The 23,824-nt window shown below is 38.1% G+C and overlaps 1 protein-coding gene across 10 annotated transcripts in view; it reads left to right on the top strand.

Annotated features, from left to right (window-relative positions):
- The window catches only part of Atp9b (ATPase phospholipid transporting 9B (putative)), a 180,676-nt gene that overhangs the window by 14,459 nt on the left and 142,393 nt on the right, over positions 1-23,824 (top strand). For all 10 annotated transcript variants that reach the window (XR_011375904.1, XM_070038816.1, XM_070038811.1 and 7 more), the window contains exons 3-6: positions 386-536; positions 3,199-3,312; positions 7,387-7,495; positions 20,655-20,713. Coding sequence is in view for 9 of the 10 variants with exons in the window: in XM_070038816.1 (XP_069894917.1) it covers positions 386-536; positions 3,199-3,312; positions 7,387-7,495; positions 20,655-20,713 (433 nt within the window). In the remaining variant the exon portion in view is untranslated. The remainder of the gene's footprint in view (positions 1-385; positions 537-3,198; positions 3,313-7,386; positions 7,496-20,654; positions 20,714-23,824) is intronic.

The following is a 23,824-nucleotide window of genomic DNA, read 5'->3' as shown; positions in this document are numbered from 1 at the left end:
GGTTGATATCTAAGGATATTTATTGTTGAATCATTAAATGGGTATACTGAGAATTACCAGTAACCTATAGCTATCTTTTTCTCAATATGTACAGTACTGATTGCTGCTGAATATTAAAAGTTTTATTTTACCAGAAAAAGTGTCTATAAACAGGTATGATAATTCTGCTAGGGTTCTAGAAGCCATTGTACATATATACAAGACGTTCACTATTTTATTGCTACATTTGAATCTGTTTAACCAACCTATGCTTAGAAAAACTTCACTCACAGATTGGTATTGGATAGACTGCTGTTGGTGTCTGGTAAGCACCAGTGTTTAGTGTGTGGAATTAGTTTAAACTTTCTTTTCTCTAAAGGCATGTACGTTCTTTTGTTTCATGCAGCTGCTGTGATTGGCTGGTAAATGTGTGTCAAAGAAAGAAAGAACTGAGAGCTCGTACAGTGTGGCTTGGATGTCCAGAAAAGTGTGAAGAAAAACATCCCAGGAATTCTATAAAAAATCAAAAATACAATGTGTTTACCTTTATACCTGGGGTAAGACCATTGCATCATTAAAGAATGCTTATATGTCAGCGCTTGCTAGCTCCCTTTGTCTTGTGAAAATACTTCGTGGAGACTCTGATTATTTGCTAAACAATTCATTTGCATTTTTAATGACATCTCACAAAAATGTACAATTTGATTATTGCCTTCAGTTTTTCATAAACATATTTTGTGTTAGTGTAGCAATATAAATAGCATAAAATGAAGAAAAGGAAAATTAACTGATAAAAAAATCCTAAGTTTAAGGACTAGGAATTTGGAGAGAAAAGTAGCATGTAAATTTTTGTTGTTGTTGTTGGTCCTGGGCTTGAACTCTGGCCTGAGCGTTGTCCCTGAGCTCTTCAGCTCAAGACAAATGCTCTACTACTTGAACCACAGCGCCACTTTCGATTTTCTGGTGGTTCATCGGAGTTAAGAGTCTCATGGACTTTTCTGCCCCAACTGGCTTTGAACTGCGATCCTCAGATCTCAGCCTCCTGAATAGTTAAGATTACAGACATGTGTCACTGGTACCCAGCTTATAATTTTTTAATCTAAGAGATTTATGTATCTTTTTGCAGGCAAAGGAAGTTAGTGCTGAATAACACACATACACACGTTTTCATGTATAAGATTTTATTTTCTTTTAACATTAGATTCTTAGAAGTTAGAATAATAAGGGTGACCTGTTGAAAGAAAATTCAGCCACATATATATCAGATATTTCAGTATCAAAATTTTTGTCATCTTCTAACTCTTAATTCCTATTCTGTTTTGTAAGGAAAGCTCTTGATTACACGAGATAAAAGATATTCTATCTTGTATATTTGGGTTTAAAAAATCATGCTGACTTTGTACTGGACATTGGTTATTCTTCAGTCCCTATCCAGTCACTGGCTGCCAAGTGTTTTGTATCTAATGTGTTGTTGTTTTGTTTTGTGTTTTATTAAAACACACAAAGCTAAAGGCTCCATAATCAGAAGACTGATCTTTTGTTGGGATAATAAAATATAAATTAATCTTTCAGATAGATAATCATTCTCATCTTTATTGAAAGAAGTCACTCTTTTCTCCTTAGGTTTGAATTATTAAATACTCACTGATTTGCTAAGCAGTATACATTTTCTGGAAGGTCAGCAAGTTCATTCAGTATACAGCAGCTTAACTTTGATCAGTGTAGATTCACATGGCCTGCCTAGGTTGATTGTGTCCTGAGACTACCTGTTGATGTATGTGTCTATACAACTGGTACCATGTACATAATTTTTTTCTTGGCATGTCCCTGAAATTAGTCTTTTAATCTAAAATGTAGTATTTTAGAAACATTTGGTAATTACACGGTAGGAATTCTATGCCATTTTTAGCATGAATGGCAATTTCTGAATTGCTAATAGATATAATTTATGCTGAGATTTTAGGAAACTGCTGAGGGAGAAGAGAACTTACTTTCCTGCTGAGATTAATTTATGAACTAATTCAAAACATTTTTAGACAGCAATTGAACATGATTATGAATATATTACCAGTGTAGCTGAGTTTTTCATCACACACATAATTGTATGATGTTGAAGGTAAGTTCATTATATAGAAACTGGGATCAAGGCACTTTAGGCCAAGGGTAAATACTTATTTTGAATTTTAAAATTAGAGTATGATAGTTGAATCATTCTTAATAATAGTGTGCCATTTGAACTATTACTGTTTGAATTTTTCTTCCTTAGAGATAACATTTTTTGTTCTTTTTTTAAGAGAAATTACTATTTGAATGGAAAAACAAATATAAAATCTTATACTGTTGGAATTTCTAAAATTTTATTGATGAGATGTATTTTATATTTAAAAGTAGTGTTAAAGATTACCTATCAAAAGACTATAGAATTGGAGTGCTGGTGGCCAATGTTTGTAATGCTCGCTATTAGGAGGCTGAAATCTGGAGGATTGTGGTTTGAAGCCAGTCCAGATAGCAGAAAAGTTTGCAAAATGCCATCTCTAAGATAACCAACACAAAACAAAAAGCAGAGGCTGGAGGTATAGTTAAGATGATAGAGCTCCAACTGAGCAAGCAAGCTTAGTATCCTGAGTTCGGACCTCAGTACTACCAAAAAGAGATTACAGTATGTGTAGATTGATGTCTTCCTGAAAACGGTTCTGTTATTTTTATATTTTTCTGTTTTGAGGGAGACATATTGGTAAGTTTCTCATGAAGATGTGCATATGCTTCTTTGCTTGTTCACTTCATCTTTATAGAGTTAGAATGTCAGTGTTAAAAAGTGTGTTATTTACTTAAAAAAATTTCATAAATCTAAGGTTGATTAGACTTTCCATTACGAGTTTTGAAATTGATATTTAACAAATTTGTGTACTTCCTGACTTGCTAAATTTAGGAAAACTTCACTATCATTTACTTTATGTGCATGTAAATATTTAGGTAAATATGCAAAGCTAGAAATGGCGTTTCTTTTCCCCAGTTTATTTTAAATACTATTGGGGAATAACTAACTTTCTTTGTATTTGGATTAGCCTTATAAATCCAATGTCAAAATTAAGTTTACTGTGGATCAGCACAGTCTCCCTGTTTGATGGATGTATATTTGCATATTGTGCAGAATTTAATTTGATAATATTGTAAATCTTTCTTGAAGGGATTGTGTTCATTTTCTCCTTTTCTTTTTAGGTTTTGTATGAACAGTTCAAGTTTTTCTTGAATCTGTATTTTCTGGTAGTGTCCTGCTCACAGTTTGTGCCGGCATTGAAAATAGGCTACCTCTACACCTACTGGGCTCCTCTGGTAAAAAAAAGACTTTTGAAATTCAGCTGTGTTGCTGATAATGTTTAGTAGCTGATTAGACTTTAAATGTGAAGTTGTTGTTGTGGATCATTGAATATGTTAAAAGAGTACACAGGGACCTATCATTTAATTCTTTCATACCCTCTGGGTAGCATATTGGCAGCACATTGCCTGAAGTGCTCCTGGAGTTTCTAGATTCTCTCAGCTGGAAGAGTTATGAAGAGCCCTACTTTGGGCTTTTTGCACCCATCTGACTAGCCCTGCTTCCTTTTGTGCCCATGGCATATTTGCTGGGCTGGTGTGGTCAGTTGAGTTACTCTTCTGATAGTGAAGGCTTCAAAGTATTTGATGCTATACAGGATGTTTCTATTTGATAGCTCAGGGCATGGAGTTTTTGAAAGGTTGATGGTACTTACCACTGAGTATATCTTGATAGCTTTCATTAGTTTTCGACTTGTATAGATAATAGAAAACTGTACTGCTTCCTTTGATGATAGAAATATCTGGACAGACAACATAACCAGTAAAATGTTCCCTTTGGGGAAGAGTACAGTGTTCAGTTTTCCCTACTCTGTGACCTTCAGATTTGGAAGTCCTAGTGGTCTGCTCTTAAGTAGGCCTGGCCTCTTCCTCAACTAGAGACTTGTCCCTAGTTTGTTTCCTAGACCTTGTTCTAGGGCAAGTTCAGTGTTCACTCTTGTAGACTTAATTGTAGGGTGAATGAAACTAACGTTAGATGGGACATAAATACAAAGTAGTTAGTGGATGAATGCATACATTTTTTTATGTACTTAATTAGCGAGTTTCAAATAGGCATTGGTGCCAAGCATAGTCATCTATGATATGCTCTGGCATTTACCCACTGTTAGTATAAATATCTGTGCTGACCTTTGAGAGAGTTGTTTGTTAATAAATATCAAGGAGCTTACAAATGGAATGAGCATTTTTATTGGAGGACTTTATCCTATAATCATCAAAGAATGTTAGCAAAAGAACAAAGTTAGACTCCTACCTTATATTGAACACAAAAAGTAACTTAAAATGGCTTGTAGACCTAAATGTAAGAGCCAACACTAATCAAGATTCCTAAAAGAAAACAATAGATACCAAAAGCCCCAGTGACAAAGAAAAAATAGGTAATTTAAATTTATCAAATTTTAAAACTTTCGTGCAGCAGAGGACAACATTAAGAAAGTAAGAAGATAATTCTTAATTGGAGAAAATATAAGGTCATATTTACAAGTTACACATTGAACAAAACATTTTATACAAATGAATAAATAACTTTTATAACTCAACAACTAAGGGAAAACTTAGTTAAAAGTTCGAGGGAGGGGGGCTGGGAAGGTGGCTCAGTGGTAGAGCGCTTGCCTTGCATGCCTGAGGCCCTGGGTTCGATTCCTCAGCACCACATAAGCAAAAAGAAAAAAAGCCGGAAGTGGCGCTGTGGCTCAAGTGGTAGAGCGCTAGCCTTGAGCTGAAGAGCTGAGGGACAGCACCCAGGCCCAGAGTTCAAGACCCACAACCGACCAAAAAAAAAAAAAAAAGATCGAGGGAGGATGTTAACAGACATGTACCCAAAGGAAATAGCCAGGCAACCTATGAATACCAGAAAAAATGACCTGCTTTCTTGTCATTAGGAAGTGAATTGAAGAGAGTATGAAGAAACCTCATTCTTTGCTAGTGGGATCGGAAAGTCATTCAACCACGTTAGAGAAGAGCTTAGCAATTACTCAAAATACCGATCAAATACATGTTATCTAGCATATGTAAATCCATAGACACAGAGAACAGATTGTTCAGTGATTGCTAAGGAGGGAACAGGGTTGGGGTGGGAATGGGATGTGACTGAGGCTGCTCAATTTTGTCAGCACACCCAGAGTACCTTGTATTCAGGGATTAGTTGTATGACATGTGAATTATAAGTTAATAAAGCTGTTAATTAGGAAAGGGTCAGTTGCTAAGGGACCTAAGTTTGGGTCCTACTTTGCTTTACTCTCAGGGGACCCAGGAGTTCCTTTAGTACCCTTCTCCCAGTAGACCCACCAGTAAGCACCGAAAATAGAGACCTAATGAGGTACTTCACAGTCCCCTGGGGTAGGAGGGTAAAGCAGTTTGGAGCAGGAAGTGGGGTGAGAAATCTGTCTGTCCATCAGGTTGGGGCAGCATTGTGTTTCTGTGAAAGAACATGAACAGTAAGGAGTAATGGAACATTTCTGTTGCTTGAAGAATGAGTTTGAGGGGATTGTGGCTGGGGGAGGGAGCAATGGCTCGTGCAGGATGAAGAGCAGAGGATGACACCAGCCCAGCGGCCTTGCCACACAGAGTGGTCAGGCTGCAGTCCTTGGCGTGGGGAACACAACGAGCACCTGGAGGACAACCAGCCCTAGTGGAGGCAGTGGAATAGCTGGGACTGGGTAGAGTGCTCAGTCATCAAAGAAACTTGGCAGGAGGTGCCATCCAGGAAGCCATAGGAGTGGAGAGGGGAACGGGAGGGTGAACAATGGCTAACACACAAAGAACTGGGACATCTGCCTTGTTAGAAGGCAGCTTGAATTGTGCTGCAGTGAGGGAAGATGAGATGGGGTCAAGGGTGATGGAGTGTCGGAAGGTCTCCCTGGCACACAATGTAGACTAAAGGAGGAGAACACTTGATGTTCATAGGGATGGATAGTTGGTTAAAGGGCCCAAGGAACGCTGTGTCAGAGGAATTAAAAATAATGTGGAGATGTTTGTGATGAGGGGAGAGGGCATATGAAGAGATGCAGGGGCTTAGTTGGGAAGAACTGCACCCTCTGTCTGATGTTTGTAGGTCATTCTACACACAAGAGTTTTTTTCAGTAAGATACTGGAGAAGAAGTGATTTCAGTGACCATAGCACACATTTTTCCAGTGATCTGCTTACAGCCATTTGGTTGAAGTAAAAATTGTTGGATTTTCAGTGGAAGTCAGTCCAGTGTCTTGATATTTATAGTATATCAAAACAAGGTTATCAGCAATAAGAAGCCTATTGAAGATACTTCATTTAATCATGGGCAATTAATTCACTTGGAAGAATATCCTTGTAATGTATCAAGAGTTACATTTGCAACTTTTTTAAAAGAGATACTACCATGTGTAGTGGTGCAGCATGTTTCAGAACAGGTTGAAGGTGTGTAGAAGTTTTATTTAGAATAGCACTCATCTATCCGGGTGTTTACTTAAAACATGATAGGAAAAAGCACTATACTTTTTTTCTCTAGTCCTCTTGTTTGAATAATGCACTGGGTAAGAAAACCGATTAGTGAGTATTTATCTGGGAATTGTTTTGTATTCATAAATGCTTTGATTCTGTGAGAAGAAATATTTTAATGCAGAAAGTATTGGAGACTTTATGTCAGTTATAGTTGTTAATTTTGCATTTGAATGGCTAAGTTTTTATAGAATTCATCAGTTTACTGAGTAATTTCCTTTAATTTACTAAGTATTTTTTTGGTTATTTGGATTGATGTACATATGTACATATGATAGGAATTTTATTTTATTTCTTGGGCATTCTCTTAGATATTCTAAAAATTATGAGAGTCTAAGACCTTTCTTTTTTAAAAAAATTATTGTGAAAATACCATACAGAGAGGTTACAATTACATGGGGACCTTTCTTTATGGTGGTCCTGTGGGCAAATTTTTGTTTATCTGGTATACTACTACCTGAGCCATATCCCTAGCCCCTTTTGTTTAGGTTATTTTTTTGGATAGTGATTCTTGCTTTTGCCTAGGCCATCCTTGAACTGTCTTCTTCCTACCATTCTCTCTACAAGGCTAGGATTGGGGGCTTGTTTATTGAGATAGTGTCTTCCAGTTTGCCGAGGCAGCCTTCAGACTGTGAGTCCCCCCTCTTCCCAAGTAGCTGGAATGAATGGATTTGAGCCACTGTGCCTGACCATAGGGTTGTGAATTGTTTAGTGTCTCTATAGCATTTTGTTGTTTGTTTTTTGTATTGCTCTCATTATCTCATGCTTCAGAGGTGATTGATTGAAGGGGAAAAGGAAAGCTTGTTTTCTGTGTTTGTAACATAGTTTGCCTTTTTAAATAGGGGTTTGTCTTGGCTGTTACTATCACTCGTGAAGCAATTGATGAATTTCGGCGTTTTCAGAGAGACAAGGAAATGAATTCACAGCTGTACAGCAAGCTTACAGTAAGAGGTTAGTATGACACTTTTTAACTACCTAGCATTTACTTAGTGAAATAATCATTTTACAGTTAACATGCTGAAAGAAAACATGTCTTCATTCTGTTCTTGAAAACAACATTATGGTGTCTAATGTTTATATCATACATGCAACTTAAGGGTAGAATTGTATTCATTCTCTGGATGTGAACGTATGTTTATATTTATTGGTTTATAGTTTGTTTATATACTTTTAATTTTTTTTATACAGACACGAACATCTGTACTTAGACACGTGAAACTTCTGATGCATACATATTTTCTCTGAAGTGTAAGATCACTTTATCTGAAATCTCTTATATTTAAAATGTTCCCATAAAGGCCAGCTGTCTCTATCATGGCGTTAAACTGTACTTCAGTAAAAAGGCTTATTCCAGGGACTTCCCTGGAATAAGTGTTACTCTCCAGTGTGGCGATAAGTGCATACTTGTTAGGTATGCAAACGCGCGCACGTGCGTGCGTGCGTGCGTGCGTGTGTGTGTGTGTGTGTGTGTGTGTGTGTACACTTGCATGAAGTCATTTAGGACTTTAACCATTTTTAACTTAATCTCCTAAAAACCTGACTTGCTTGTTTTTTTATATTTATAGTAGAAAATGAGGACATGGGGGAAGCTACTCCTGACTGGCACTGTGACAGTGAGAAATGACATTGAAGTGTGACAGTGACGGAGGCATTGGAGAGGAATTCACAGTGACCCTAGTAGCTACTTAGAAATGAAGTTCAGGTGGACTCAGATAAACTTCAGAATGGATTTCACAGATTAATTATTTTCCTAAAACAATCCCTTCAGAATTTTTTTCATAGTTCATTTGGGATATAATTCACTAGTTCAGTAATTTTTGCTACATTCATGAAGTTATGCAGCCTTCCCTGTCTATTTTGGAGCATATTTAGCATTCAAGGAAAACGAAAAACACCCTGAATGCATATCTTTATATTTATTTGTTTATGGTTTATGTGTATATACTTTAATTTTTTTTTTTTGGTCCGGTCATGGGGCCTGAACTCTGGGCCTGGCCGCTGTCCCTCAGCTCAAGGCTAGCGCTCTACCACTTGAGCCACAGCGCCACTTCCGGCTTTTTTTCTTTTTGCTTATGTGGTGCTGAGGAATCGAACCCAGGGCCTCATGCAATGCAAGGCAAGCGCTCTACCACTGGGCTCTACCACCTTCCCACCCCTATACTTTAATTTTTTTATTCACCAACATCTGCACACAGACATATTCTAGATAACATTAAATTGTATAATATTTATATAAAGCTTCCTTTTCCATCTAAGCACCAAGGAACACAATTTCCTTTTGTGTTTATCATTTTGCCTATTCTGTGAGCATTGTACATAAATTTATATCCACTGTGCATTCTTTTGTGGCTTCTTTTTGGCTTCTTTCACTTGCCATGTTTTCAGGGCTTGCCTGTGTTGCGGTGTGATTGAGTACTTTGTTGTGGCTGAGATGAACATATTCCACTGTATGAGGCTCTACACTTAACCATTCGTCAGCAGGTGGACATTTGGGTGGTTTCTCTTTTGTGACTGTTGTGAACATTTGTACATCAGCTCTTTATGAGCATTGTTTCAGTTTCTTTTTGTAGTTCTTAGTAGTAAAATTAGACAATAACTCTGTATTTAGTATTTGGAAGAATTGCCATCCTGTTTTTATACCTGGTTGCATCATTTTGCATTCCCAGCAACAGTGCACAGGATTTCAGCTTTACTTAATGTCTGCCTCTTTGATTGTTGTTACTTTTTTATTGTGGTCATTGTTATGAAATAGTAGGTTTTTGAATTGCACCTTGATGACTAATAAGAATGTCATTTTATGTGTTTATTGGCTGTTTGTACGCCTTCTTAGAGTAATTGTTGAGGTTACTCCTTTTGTGGTGGTTTAAACTCAGGGATTTGTGCTTGCTAAGCAAGCAGTTTATCCTTTTTACTTTAGTTTGCTTTTCAGATAGGATCTCCCAAATTGTCCTGACTGACCTCATCCTGCAATCCTCCTACCTGTAACTGGTATTACAGATGTACCACTATGTCTAATTTTTTTAAAAAAAAATAGGGTCCTTTAGCTTTTTTGCCTGAGCTAGCTTCCAACTGTTACCCTCCCATCTTGACCTCCTACATAGCTGGGATTTGTAGTCACACACATTATGCTTTCTCCCTTACCTATTAAAAACAACAACAAACACCAACTTGGGCCGTTTGTCTTTTAGTGGCTGAGTTTACATGAGTTCTTTAGATATTATGGAATAAATTACTTGTCAGATTTACCATGGCTGATACAGTAAACTCTTAGTATCTGTGGATATGTAGTTCCAAGGTATTATTGAACTGGTATTGATTGGCTCAACTTTACATAACCTCCTTATTTCTTCTAGGAATTTTTTAGGTTAACTCTTACATTTAAGTGCTTGATTCATTTTTCATATACCATTTCTTATGTGGTATGAGATACAGATCAAAATTCTTTTACATGAATATTAAGCTGTCTAATGCTATTTGTTGAAAAGACTTCTTTCACCAATGAATTAAAAATGATTAAGTTATAACCCTTGAAATAGTGGCATGGTAGATAAAAGATGAGTCATAGAAAAGAATATGTAAGCTTTAGTTTTGTGTAAAAACACCCAGATGGTCAGGTAAATTAGACCTAACTTTACATTGTATCTTTAAAAATACAGTACAGATCCTAGCTTACTTAAAAAATTGTTGTAACTGTGGCATTTGGTCTGAGTAGTATATACATTGTACAGCAGAAAATTACGTGAGTGGTGATAAAAAAAGAGTAGTCAGCTCTCTGTGCCTGTCTTTCCACAGAAATACTGAAAAATCATGCAGAAACTTCTACAGCTAACTTTGTCAGAATCCTGAAGAATAGTCAAAGTTAGTTTTACAGCACCTACAGGATTTCTGAATTTGAAGGGCAACTTAAAAAATGGTAGGAAGCTTTTGGTTCTTTCCTATGACTGACCTGGCCCCAAGCCTTCTCCAGGAAGTTTTGAAGATGGCATTCCACAGCCTAGTTTGAAGAATAGAACTTAGTTGAAAAGAATGGTGTTTGTCTCACTAACCAGTCTATAGATACCTTTTGAGGAGTGCTCAGGGTGTTGGTCTTTTGCTCACTTAATATGGAAAATCCCTCAGGACAGAAGAGTAGAAAAGCAGTAGTCATCTTTTAACATGTATGTTAGGATAATGAACAGCCACAGTAGACTGGGGGAAAGGATTGTAATTGAGCCCTATATCACAAAGTCAAATGCCAAGTAGCGTAGCAAATGCTGAAGAAAGAATGTCTTTGTGATTTGAACGTTCAAAAATGCCTGTGTATTCCTAAGAGCTTTGAGTGCCACATGTAGGCAGAGAGCTAGAATAATGCTCAGAACAGACCCCAGAAGTTCTTTGGCCTATGGTGTGTCTAGGCTTAGTGAAGTCGAAAGTGAAAGCCAGAGCGGTGTTGCAGACAGCATTGCCCATTTCACTATGTCCCGAACAGGGACAGAGCACCTAGCTGAACGAGGAGAAGTTCTGTTTTGTTTCCTTCATTCCCTGCTTCACATTCAAAGAAATCTCTGAAAACACTTGTTAAGAAGCTTATGGAAGAGAGACTAGGGGACCATATACCACAGATTACTTGCTTTAGGGAAACCACTAATCAAAAAGAGCTACAACATCTAGAAAGCAACAGATATGGAATAGGTAAAAATGTCTGAAATGTTATTTTTTTTCCACTAAAAATTATGAAACATGCAAAGAAGCCTTCACTAAATAATTTAATAGGGACTAATTCTGTTAAAGCCCAGGCATTGAACTTCCAGACCCAAAATTTAAATTAGCCATCTTAAATATGCTGAAGAAGCTAAAGGAAGCTATGAAGAAATGGAGGAAGCTTTCAGGAGAATGATATATGAACCTGTAGAGACCATCAGTAAAGGGTGCAGATGAATCCTGGAGCTGGAAAGTAGGAAAAACGACAAGAAAAGTGCAGTGGAGGGTTTCAGTAGCAGATTAAAACAGGCTGAAGAGTCAATGACTTTGATCCTAGGTTGGTTGAAGTGATCCCATTTGAGGAGCAGGACAAATGAAGAAAAATGAGCAGCTTTTCAGAGACTCGTGGAACAATATTAAATACACTGACAGATACATCATTGGAATCCTAGGAGAAGAGAAGGAGAAAGAGTAGAGAATAAAGAATAAGGACCAGACCCTTTCCAAACTTGATTTTTTTTTTTTTTAAGATAACTAACTCTACATTGAGTAGGTTCTGTGAGTCCCAAGAAGGATAAGCACAAAGAGGTCCACACTGCGAGATGATCAAAACTGTTCAGACATGATGACAAATAGACATTTTCCAAGCGGGAAGATAAAAGCAATTGGTCCCTGTGCAAAGATAAGCAGAGACCCTGGGGCTGAAGGGAGTGGGTACTGCTTTAAGCTAGGAAAACAAAAATTACCAACCAGGAATTCAGTATCAACTACATCACCAATCAAGAACTGAAGAAATTAAGATATTTCCAGATAAACATCCGAGAAGGTGTAAGGACTTACAGACTTGAGTATAGACAATGAGAAGCTGTTTGTAAATCATCTCTTGTAAGGGTCCAACTTGTAGCCCGTGTAAAGAGCTCTTTTAAATTCAACTACAATCATTCAAAACAGGCAAAGGATCTGATTAGAAATTTCTCCAAGGAGCTAGAAAAAAGCCAATAAGCACATGAAAGGATGCTTAGTTAAATGCACAGAGAAAATTACCTAAAAGTCACACAAAGACACTACCACACACTACTAGGTAGGCTATCATTTTAAAAAATTGTAAAATAAGGAGACCTGGAGAAACTCTAGAGAAAGTAGAATCTTGGTATATTGCTGGTGGGAATGTAAATGCTTCAGTAAGTGGGAAAATGAGTTTATCATTTCTTACATACTTAAAATTTGAAACGGGATTCCAATCAGTTTGTCATCACACTACTCATAACAGCCAAAAGATGAAAACAACCCTACTCTCCCATCAGTGGATGAGTGGATAAACAAGTTAGTTACTCATGTATGAAAGTAGTGAAAGATTGACATATGTACAACATGGAAAAGTCTTAAAAACATGCTATATGAACGAAGCCAGACACAGGTCACATGCTGTATGATTTCACTCCTGTGAAATAGCCCAAATAGGTTAGTTAGTGGAAATAGAGTTGCTCTGGCTTGGGCTCAATGAAAGAACAGAGAGTAACTGCTTAAGGAGTGTGGACTTCTGTTATATGATGAAATTGCTTTGGAACTCACTAGGGTTTGTTGTATCAATTTTTATGTCATGCGTATTTCACTAAAAATGGTATAAGATGAGTTGAAGAGTACATAATACTATTTTTTTTTTTTTTTACTTTTCTGTGGTACCTGATCTTAAGATACTTCAAAAATAAATCTAGATAGGTTTATTTCAAATGCAGTTGGAAATTTACTTTTTCAAAAAAGTCATCACACTGCTGAATAGAAAAAGTAAAAATTTTGGGGCTGCAAAGGTGGCTCAGTGGTAAAGTGCTTGCCTTGCATGCATGAGGCCCTGGTTTGATTCCTCAGCACCATGTAAGCAGAAAAAAAAAAAAAAAAAGAAAAAGTAAAAATTTTACATGTGGTTGTTGAGTGATAGTTGCATAATACCTTCTTGTGTGTCAGATAATAATCATAGGACAGCTACCATCACTCATGGCAGGTCATCTCAGTTAAAGAGATGTCCACACCCAAGGCTGCTGCTAAGTCATCCGTCTTTAGTAGAGCCACTGTGTGAACTCGAGCCATTCTGATTTCTAACCCAGTTCTTTCAACTGTGCTTTGAGAGTGGGTAATTTGAGGTACATATTTGACAAGTGAAATCAAGAGTGCAAAAATCCATCTGCATTTATTATTGAGTACGGTGTAAAGTTGATATCTTTTGATCAGGGATACTTACTAATTAGTGTCTCAAGTTCTAATATTTTACAAATAACCTATTTGAATGGCATTAGACTATAGTGATTTCAGTGCTTTACTGTGGATTGTTGTGTTATCTGAGACAATGTTTGAGTTTTTTTTATATTTGGGGATCTCAAGCATATCCTTATAGAAATGAATTGAAAAAAATGTCTGTTTTTTCTCTTTTGTGAAGGAAAGCCATTTATTTTAATCTTGAAGATACTTTGTTTATAGAAGTGTAAAATATTTTAAATACTCTTTTTTTTAATTTAATTTAATTTTATTTGTGAACATACTGTACAGAGGAGTTACAATTACATGGGCACGATAATGCGTACATTTCTTACCAAGCATTGCAGCCTCCTCCTTTGTTTACCCTTCACATCCCTTCCCAGCCTCCCCCCTCCCCCCCAATCCCAATCCTTCTCCTTCCCCCCCTTCCCCCCCCCCCACGATGTAAAGCTCGTTTTGGACCTGACAATTAAATAGACTCTTAACTATAGTCACCTTTGAAGGATTTTGGCTTGGCTCTTCGCTTTACTTTCCTACAAGCCTCCTGTCGATGTGAGCATAATCCAAGGCAGTTGCTGTTATTTCTCCTTGTTTATGACTACTTCTCTTTTTGTCATCTCTCTTCTGCAAGGCAGTGCCACAGGCAGAGTAGAAAGGAAGATGGAGTGGATCTTTCTACCTGCCATCAGTTTTTGTAGAACCCCTAAAGTGGAGTGAAGCCATGGCAGCAGTCCCTTTTGATTTTTTTCCCTTGCTACAAGATGTATAAAGGTGTTTGTCTTGGTTGTAACAGTTCATTTCCACTGAAAGCTCCAGCCCAGAGGCCCACATGGTGGGGGGGGTGGGGGTGGTGGTGGGGGGGGTGGGGGGGGTGGGGGTGGGGGTGGGGATGGTGGGGGGGGTGGTGGTGGGGGGGGTGGGGGGGGTGGGGGTGGGGGTGGTGTGTGTGTGTGTGTGTGTGTGTGTGTGTGTGAGAGAGAGAGAGAGAGAGAGAGAGAGAGAGAGATTGTTAATAGAGTGCAGACATCTCTATAATATGCTTCTAGGCCACTTGCTGGAAAGGAACACATGCATTCATGTAGGATATAGCAGAGTACTCTGTTCCTATGGTTTAAGTGTCTTTGATTTGTGTTTATCAAAGCACTTTGTATAACTTGTTGAAAACTTAGTCTTTTTTATATTAAAGATTTATATATCATGATATTTTGTCATCTTATAGTAAAATTTAAGCCATTTATGAGTAATCATTAGTCCTTGAAAATGTAAGTGAACCCCTCTTTAGTGCCTCTTACATAGTTTTTTGGATTGTGCCCTTTCAGAGGAAATGACAAAAGGCAATAGATGTTTATGATCTGACATATTTTTGCTTGCTTCTTCTTCTTTTTTTTTTTTTTTCAGTTGAATACCGGATTGCAGTTGAGTTGTCCCATCAGAAATTGCTGAGTAGTTGATGGGCTTGAAGTCTTCAGAATTACTGTAATCCAGTATCCTATACTCAGACAAGCACTCATGACTGGTTGTTATGCAGTGATGACTCCTATTTGTCCATTTCTGTAACAGTTTAGATCAACTAGAGTGAAATGAGAATCATTAAGAATCACTTATGTGTATTTTTTATAACACAGTAGTGTTTCCACAGTTCTCTGCAGTCAACTGTGGCTCAAATACATTCAATATTTACATTTAGTAGATAATCCCAGAAATAGAAATTCACAAGCTTCAAATCATAGGTGTTTTCCCTGGCCTCCTGTCCTTCTCTTTTCCTCATACATCTGTCCCAGAAGCTCTTCCCTTTTTTTTTTTTTTGTCCAGTCATGGGGCCTGAACTCTGGGCCTGGGTGCTGTCCCTCAGCTCTTCAGCTCAAGGCTAGCACTGTACCACTTGAGCCACAGTGCCACTTTCAGCTTTTTTTCTTTTTGCTTATGTGGGGCTGAGGAATCGAACCCGGGGCCTTGGTGCATGCAAGGCAAGCGCTCTACCACTGAGCCACCTTCCCAGCCCCGCTCCTCCCTTTTGTAGTTGTGCTGGTTACGTCTACTCTGTAAGGTAGGTTCCTTGTTTACAGTACTGCTGCTCAGGAATAAGTAGAGAAATCGATTTAGTAATAAATGCAGAATGCCTTGGTTAGTTGTGAAAATTAGGCCTGACAATTTGTGTGTGTGTGTACACGTGTACAAATTATCTATTTGAGGCAAGATGTGACTAGGAAATCCAGGATCTCCATTATGTAGTCCAGACTTTATGTCATCTGGGCTTTCCAGTGGTTCTCTTGTCTCTGCTCCATCATGCTGGGATTACAGGCTTGTTCTAGTGTGCCCTGTGAGGCCTGGTCTCTGGATGGCTGGCGTTGACTAATGGATGCCCACTTTCACTTCCTGACATACTTGTTCACATGATCAATAGAAGGCTTTTTTTTTGGGTGCTAGTCCTGGGGCTTGTACTCAGGGCCTGAGCATTTTCCCAAACTTCATTTTGCTCAAGGCCAGAGCACTACTTCTTGAGCCATAGTTCTACTTCCAGCTTTTTTTGAAATGCGGCAGGGGTGGTGTGTGTGTGTGTGTGTGTGTGTGTGTGTGTGTGTGTGTGTGTGTGTGTGTGTGTGTGTGTGTGTGTGTGTGTGTGTGTGTGTGTGTGTGTGTGTGTGTGTGTGTGTGTGTGTGTGTGTGTGTGTGTGTGTGTGTGTGTGTGTGTGTGTGTGTGTGTGTGTGTAGATAAAAGACTCAGACTCACAGTGTGTGTGTGTGTGTGTGTGTGTGTGTGTGTGTGTGTGTGTGTGTGTTTAGAGATAAAAGACTCAGACTCACAGTGTGTGTGTGTGTGTTTTAATTAGAGATAAAAGACTCACAGACTTTCCTGCCCCAGCTGGCTTTGAACCACAATCTTCTGATCTCAGCTTCCTGCGTAGCTAGGATTATAGGTGTGAGCCACCGGACCTGGCTCAGATTTTTTTTTTTTTAAACTGCTACAGATTTTTTTTTTAACTGCTACTTTGGTGAAAAAAATGTCATTTTACTCTCTTTTGCCTGGTACTTAAAAATGTTGTTCCTTCGTAATCTTTGTAATCTTTTATAAATTGCTTAATTTGCCTTTTGGTTTCTTTGTTTTTAACCTTACTATTTTGGCTTCATCTTAGGATGTCTATTTACTTTCAGTACAAATGAGCATGCTGTTCTCACAGTACTTCTATGATCTCATTTTTTTTCCTACTGTTTTAGTGTAGTGTGATTTTATGTTTGAGGCATCAGTAATGTTGTGTCTTCTGGCCCAGTAGCAAAATACCTCTCTCTCTCTTTATTGTGGGTCATGAACTCTTGCTTCTTTGTGATATAGAATTTTCTTTATGTGATACAGAATTTGCTTTAGGTGAACAGAATTCTCTCAGACTGCTTGGCTCAGCAGAACACTAGGGCTGAGCCCTGTAGCAGACCAGCCTGTTACATGTTGTAGCTTGGGGTTGTGCTCTAGTCTCCTTGGGCTCTTGTCTCTGGGTTCATGAGAAGCCCGGAATGGTGGAGGATGAGTGTAAAAACCTCATTTAGAAGTATCTAGCTTGAAGGTTGCAGCAACAACCTGGTAATATTTTCTATTAACTTGTTCATTAAGAAACAAAAGGTCTTAGAGCGCTTGCCTTGCATGCCTGAGGCCCTGGCTTCGATTCCTTAGCACCACATGAGCAAAAAGAAAAAAAGCTGGAAGTGGCGCTGTGGCTCACATGGTAGAGCGCCAGCCTTGAGCTGAAGAGCTGAGGGACAGCGGCCAGGCCCAGTGTTCAGACCCCATGACCGACCAAAAATAAATAAATAAAAAAAATAAATAAAAGGTCAGAACTATATGACTTCCTGAATGTTAATTGGTAATAGGAAATTTTCAAAGAAAAAAATGTTATTAACTTAAATCCTAGCTTTCACATTGAAGCATCTTTGTATGTTCAAAGCTTGCTTCTACCAAATGTGCATTGAAATGCCTAAGTTTTGAGTGCCCCTTCCCACACGCAGTGTGATCTGTGAAGACAAGTGGCAGTTACTTGCTTTATATGTGCTTACAGACTGTTTGGCCTCTGACATTAACCTGTTTCTGGGACAGTTTGTCAGCTTAGTTAGCAGGATGCTCACCAGAAATCAGTTTTTTAGTGTGCACGTGGACTGTTCAAGGAAAACAGAGAAAGGCCAGGGTCACCAGGCTTCCGCCGCAGGGAGGCTCTGGACAGCTGTCGCCCCTTCATCTCCCCTGGTGCCAGGAAGGACCTCTGATGAGGACAGAGAGAAGCCACTGAGGTGAGGAAGGCACCAGGGAGGTGCAGACAGTCCCTTCAGGGCAAGGCAGATGCTGTTCAAGATGGCCATTGACCACGTCTTCAAAACGTAAACATATGTACTCCTACTAAACAGATTTGTAGGCAGATAACCATACTGTTATTATTTTTTGCTGGTACTAGGGCTTGAACTCAGGACCTTGTGCTCTTGCTCAGCTTACTTGCTTATGGCTGGCATTTTCCCACATTCTAGCTCAGCTTATTGGTGCCTAATTGTAGATGGAGTCTCAACAGGCTTTTCTGACGGGTCTGGCTTTGAATCACAATCCTCCAGGTCTTTGTCTTTTCAGAGCTTCCTTCTATCACGTGTGCCCTGAAATTATTAAATGTGAGTGTTTGTTGTTGAGCTCTGTGGATTTATAGACAGGTATCAGTCTTAGCCTCCTGAGAAGCTAGGATTATAGGCATGAGCCACTGGTGTACAACTCTATTTTCTGTTACAATACTGAGTTTACCTTTTCTTTTTTCCCTTAAAGACAGATTCCCTTTGTTGCCCAGGCTGGTATCAAATTCCTAGGCTCAAGTAACCCTTCCCTGTCAGTCTTCTGAGTGGTGGAGGGGTTATACGCATGTACCACTGTGTCCTGTAGTGGCTAAGCTTTCCAGTGTTTAGTGTTGTTTCAGTCATGTTTTGAGAACTTTTTTCCCCTTGTAGACAGGGTCTCTCTTGAAACTTGCTATGTAGCCCAGGCCTTTAGTTGACCACCACACCTGGCTATTTGGAGAACTTTTGATGCTGTATTTTACCTTAACCTTTTCCTCTTAGACATATAATCACATGCAAGCTTATTGTCACTGTATAATGTTAAAAATAAATGTTGAGCCAGGCGCTGGTGGCTCATGCCTGTAATCCTAGCTACTCAGGAGGCTGAGATCTGAGGATTGCGGGTCAAAGCCAGCCTGGGCAGGAAAGTCTGTGAGACTCTTCAATAAACCACTCGGAAAACCAGAAGTAGCTCAGTGTCTCAAGTGGTAGAGTGCTAGCCTTGAGCTGAAGAACTGAGCGACAGCACCTAGACCCAGAGTTTGAGTCCCATGACCAACAAGAATAAATAAATATAAAAAAATGTTGATTATTAAATGTTAAAGGCTATTAATATATGCCATGTTTGTCACCATATGACAGATTAATCAGTGTCTGGAAAATGTAAACTTAAAAAATAAAATGTTTTCTGTGTTTCAAAGTATTTTAGACTTATTTACTATATTTATTTTGTCTTATGACTGTAGGTGTTTCTTTTCTCAAATGTTTATTACAAAGAAAGTAAAAATCTAGAAGTAAGTAAAAGCTAGATAACTAGGGGAGAATGTGAAATTGGCAGATAATACAGAATTCTGTGAAGTAGTGCTCAGGAGGCCTGATAGCAGTGCTGCACCTTTATTGTTTGGTACTCTGCTTAGACCTAAATTTTGAAGTGACCATAATTACAACAGACATTTTTCTGAGTTTTCAGGCTCTATATAGGCATATACTTATCAGTTAGGCAGCTGTGTTAAGATTTGTTTCAGGGCTGGGAAGGTGGCTCAGTGGTAGAGCGCTTGCCTTGCATGCCTGGGGCCCTGGGTTCGATTCCTCAGCACCACATAAGCAAAAAGAAAAAAGCCGGAAGTGGCGCTGTGGCTCAAGTGGTAGAGCTCTAGCCTTGTGCTGAAGAGCTGAGGGACAGCGCCCAGGCCCAGAGTTCAGGCCCCACGACCGGACCCCCCCCCCCCCAAAAAAAAAAGATTTGTTTTATATGTCATTCTAAAATAAACTTTAGCTCCACCCCTTAGGGTTTGTGTAATTGGAAAAAGATAACTGTATAATAAAAAAACAAGTCTTTAGAAAAACATGATGTTAATGAAGCCCAGTTGCTTTGAGGTATTTAGAAAAGGTTTTATAATACATTGGAGATGCATTTAAAAATCAGTAAATGACAATAATATTAATTTTTGATTAAGTAATATGAAAATTACTTCTGGTTCTGCTAGCTTGAGAATAAACTATATGTGAAAATCACAAATGAACTTTTTCATGTGTTGATACAATAGTTACAAAAATGTACAAATAGACCCAAAAGGTTTTTGATCTTCCTAAGTGGGAATGAGGAAGGCTAAGGCAGAGGAGGGGGAGTAAAGTGTATCAGTTTTGTCTGTTCAAATGCTTATCTGTTCTGTCATACTGTATATAACATTTAAGTATATATAGTCAGCTTATACATTCAAGTGTATATATTTAAGCATATATAATCAATTTCATCGATGACTATGGTGCATCAGATATTATTTAGATAATATAAGGATTTACTCAATACATTACATAGGAAAATCTCTTAAAAATAAAGCTTTAGGTCCTCGTTTTCAGATCTTTTGGTGTCCACAATGCTACCACTAGTGAAGGATGATTATATGTATGATTTACATTATTTCTTTTTTTGTGAGTTTTGTGCCAGTCAGTGCTATCCACAATATTAATTTAGGTAATTTTGTATCTCCATATTATCTAATAATGTTCCTGATCATTGGTAACTTGGCAGACAACTGAAACACTAAATATGGAGAAACGTTCCAAATGGAATCTCTTTCTAAATTATCATGAACAAATTATTGAAGTCTTTTTATTAATTAATTGTGTTTGGTAGTTTACTAAAGTGATGAATTACAAGTGACATTAATTATGAGTCTAAATGTCACTATATGGCTGGTACTGTTAGTTTTTGTAAACTTATTTAAACTTACCTCTGGCTGTTAGCTAAAAACCTTTGTCTGAAAAAGTCACAAATTATGTTTTTGCCCTAGAGTTATTGTTGAAGTAATTATGTGTCAGTTAAAAAAATGATTTTTGTTTCCTTGAGCTGATTATACATCTTTTTTTTTTTTTTTTTAAGGTAAAGTGCAAGTTAAGAGTTCAGACATACAGGTTGGGGACCTAATCATAGTGGAAAAGGTTGGTGAATTTTTTCATATGTCTTATACACATACACACATATATATCAACCATTCACATTTAGCCTGATTTGAAGAAAGTTTGAGACTGACATTTTAAATCCTGATATGTTTGTATAAAATTTGTTATACTTGTATAAAAATCCAGATTTTGTATGTTCTGTTTTGCTAAAGTATATTTCAGTGTATGTAGGTAAAATTATATTTTGTTGAAAATAACGTGTTAACTGTTTAGTGTTGCAATATCAGAATTATTCCATTTGACAACAGAATTGTATAAGAATGTATTAGTAATACCTACTTTTTTCTGGAGCTTACTTGTTCAGGTAGCTGTATAGTTTACAGATTTACATATTTATATATTCACATATATATTTCACATATAGTCAATATACATGTATTTGCATATAGCATCTTCATGGACTTAAAAATTTGAAGAGTATGGGGCTGGGAAGGTGGCTCAGTGGTAGAGCGCTTGCCTTGCGTGCATGAGGCCCTGGGTTCGATTCCTCAGCACCACATAAGCAAAAAACAAAGCTGGAAGTGGCTCTGTGGCTCAAGTGGTAGAGCGCTAGCCTTGAACTGAAGAGCTGAGGGACAGCGTTCAGGCCCAGAGTTCAGGCCCCACGACCGGACCCAAAAAAAAAAAAAAAAAAAATTGAAGAGTATAAGAGGAGTGGAAGTAAAACAGAAAAGAACTAGGAAAGAACAGTTATATTGGTGGGAAGAAGCCGTAGAGAAACAGTGGATTAAAGTATGGAACTGTTTAGGGTGGCTGGTGGTCTGAGTGGACGGTCTACATGTGTGGCATTCACTCTGGTTGCTGCCTCTGCCTGGCCCCTCTGAATACACCACTTGTGTCCTTTTCTTCACAGGGTTAGTGTCTTCGTGGCTTTCCATCTACTCTCTTTGTTCATCTCTGTTGATTTAAATAAGCCATTTGTAAGAGTATACTAGCTTTCTTTTTTTCCCTAAAAATGCAATGTCTTTTAAAAATTAAGCATGGTGTAATAGCAACCAAACAGATACTTGCAAAATATTTCAGTGTTTTGAATTGTTCTAGAGTTCAATATAATGTTAGGCAAAATGAGCCCTACTGAGGGAGACAGTTACTACATGTTTTGTCTCTTCTGCAGAATCTGGTCCTTAAAAATGAATGACAAGAATGTAAAACAGGTTGTATTTGTGTGTGGGTGCCAGTGGGAGAAGGAAGACAAAGAGTGAAGGAGAGGGTGGGATATGATCTAAGTATTTTATATACATGCATGAAAACAAACAATAAACCTGTTAATTATTTTTTTTAAATGGGGAGGAAAGATGAGTAATAGTATGAATTGGATCCAAGCATATTTTATGCACATAGGAACTCTCACAAAGAAGCCCTTTTTTACAACTAACATATGTTGAGAAACCATGCTTTCTCTGCAAACAAGCATATCCTCCTTAGTCAGGTCAGACATATGCTCCTGTCTGAGCGTGATAATGAGTAAGAACTTGTCTCTCTAGTAGGACAGGAAAGCAGGTTAAAGATGTGCCAATTGGGTAAGAAGGAATAACACTGTCACTATTTGAAGGTGGATGTGGTAGTGAGGTTAAAGATGTACCAGTTGGAAAGGAAGTTTACAATGTCACTATTTGCAAGTGATGTGCTAGTGAGTGTAGAAATCTGAAGGGATTTGTTAAAGAAGCAAATGAACCAAGAACATCTCCTGAAACTAAGTTCATCAAGGTGTCAAGTTATAAGATCAACGCATAAAAGTATTAACACCATTTTTGAAGTGCTCTTCCCCATGTGGAAGAAAGAAGGAAGAGAAATACAATACTTTTTAACATTCAGCAAAAATAAAATCTATCAACAATATGTTGATAACTGAAATTAAAGACTACTTAAGTAAATAGACACGTTATTTTTTTGGATTGAGACATTCCTCCCACAGTTTTCCAAAAATTGTACCAACAGGCCTTACTTACATACTTCCTCTCAAGATCACAGAAAGTTTTTTCTCTCCTTAAAGACATAGACAATCTTATTCCAAAGCTACTTGAGGAAGGCACAGGCTCTGGCCTAACAAAGCAGTCCTGACAAGGCTAGGACAGTAGGAAGGACCACTCTCCTGGTGTAAGGCCAGTTAAATGGATTCATTCCTAGCATCATGTAGGTAGGAGAGGGGGAGACAATTCCCAAAGAATCCTTAAGGAGATACAAACAGACCTGTTCAGATTTGTAGAAGTGACTTCTGACAGGGGCACAAAAACAGATTATAAAATGGTTGCTTTTTCAACAAATTGAACTAGAACATTCATGTACTTAATGTACTTAATGTAAAATGTAAAAATAGAAGACTTTCCAGAAACACATAGAAAATGTTCAGAATCTAGGGATAAGCAAATAGTTATTAGACTATATCAAAAGAACATTAAATAAAAGAAAAATTGAAACTGGCATCTCACTAAAATTGAAAATAGCCGAGTACTGGTGGCTCACATTTATAATTCTAACAACTCAGCAGGCTGAGATATCAAGATCTAAGAATTGAGATTTGAAGCCAGAGTGGGCAAACAAATCCACTAGACTCTTGTCTCCAATTAACTATCAGAAGGACAGAACCAAGGTGTGGCTCAAATGATAGAACCCTAGCCTAGAGCTGAGAAGGCTAGCTAAGATGGAGAGAGGAGAGAGAAAGAGCAAGTGAGCTAGCTAGCTAGTTCAAACCACAGTACTGGAAAAAAACATTAAGCGTGCTTTTTGACCAGTTGTGAATATGGTTTTAAAAATAAGGCCACAAGCTGAGAGTGGTGGCTGTAATACTGGCTACTCAGGAGGCTGAGATCTGAGGATCGCAGTTCGAAGCCAGCCTGGGTGGGAAAGTCCATGTGACTCATCTCCAATTAATGAAAAATTAAGCCAGAAGTGGTGCTCTGGCTCAAGTGGTAGAGAGCTATCCTTGAACAAAAGGAACTTAGGGTCAGTGCCCAGGCCCAGAGTTCAAGGCCCAGGCCCTGCCAAAAAAAAAGTCAACAGATTGGCAGAAAACATTAGTAAACCTAAATCATGTACCCACTATGGATTGTATCTGTAATATATAAAAACTCAAAATTCCACATAAAAAAA

This window comes from Dipodomys merriami, unplaced genomic scaffold (genome assembly GCF_024711535.1).
Source record: "Dipodomys merriami isolate MVZ:Mamm:240054 unplaced genomic scaffold, mDipMer1.0.p SCAF_297, whole genome shotgun sequence".
Classification (NCBI taxonomy): domain Eukaryota; kingdom Metazoa; phylum Chordata; class Mammalia; order Rodentia; family Heteromyidae; genus Dipodomys; species Dipodomys merriami.
This window is presented reverse-complemented; position numbering and strand designations above follow the sequence as displayed.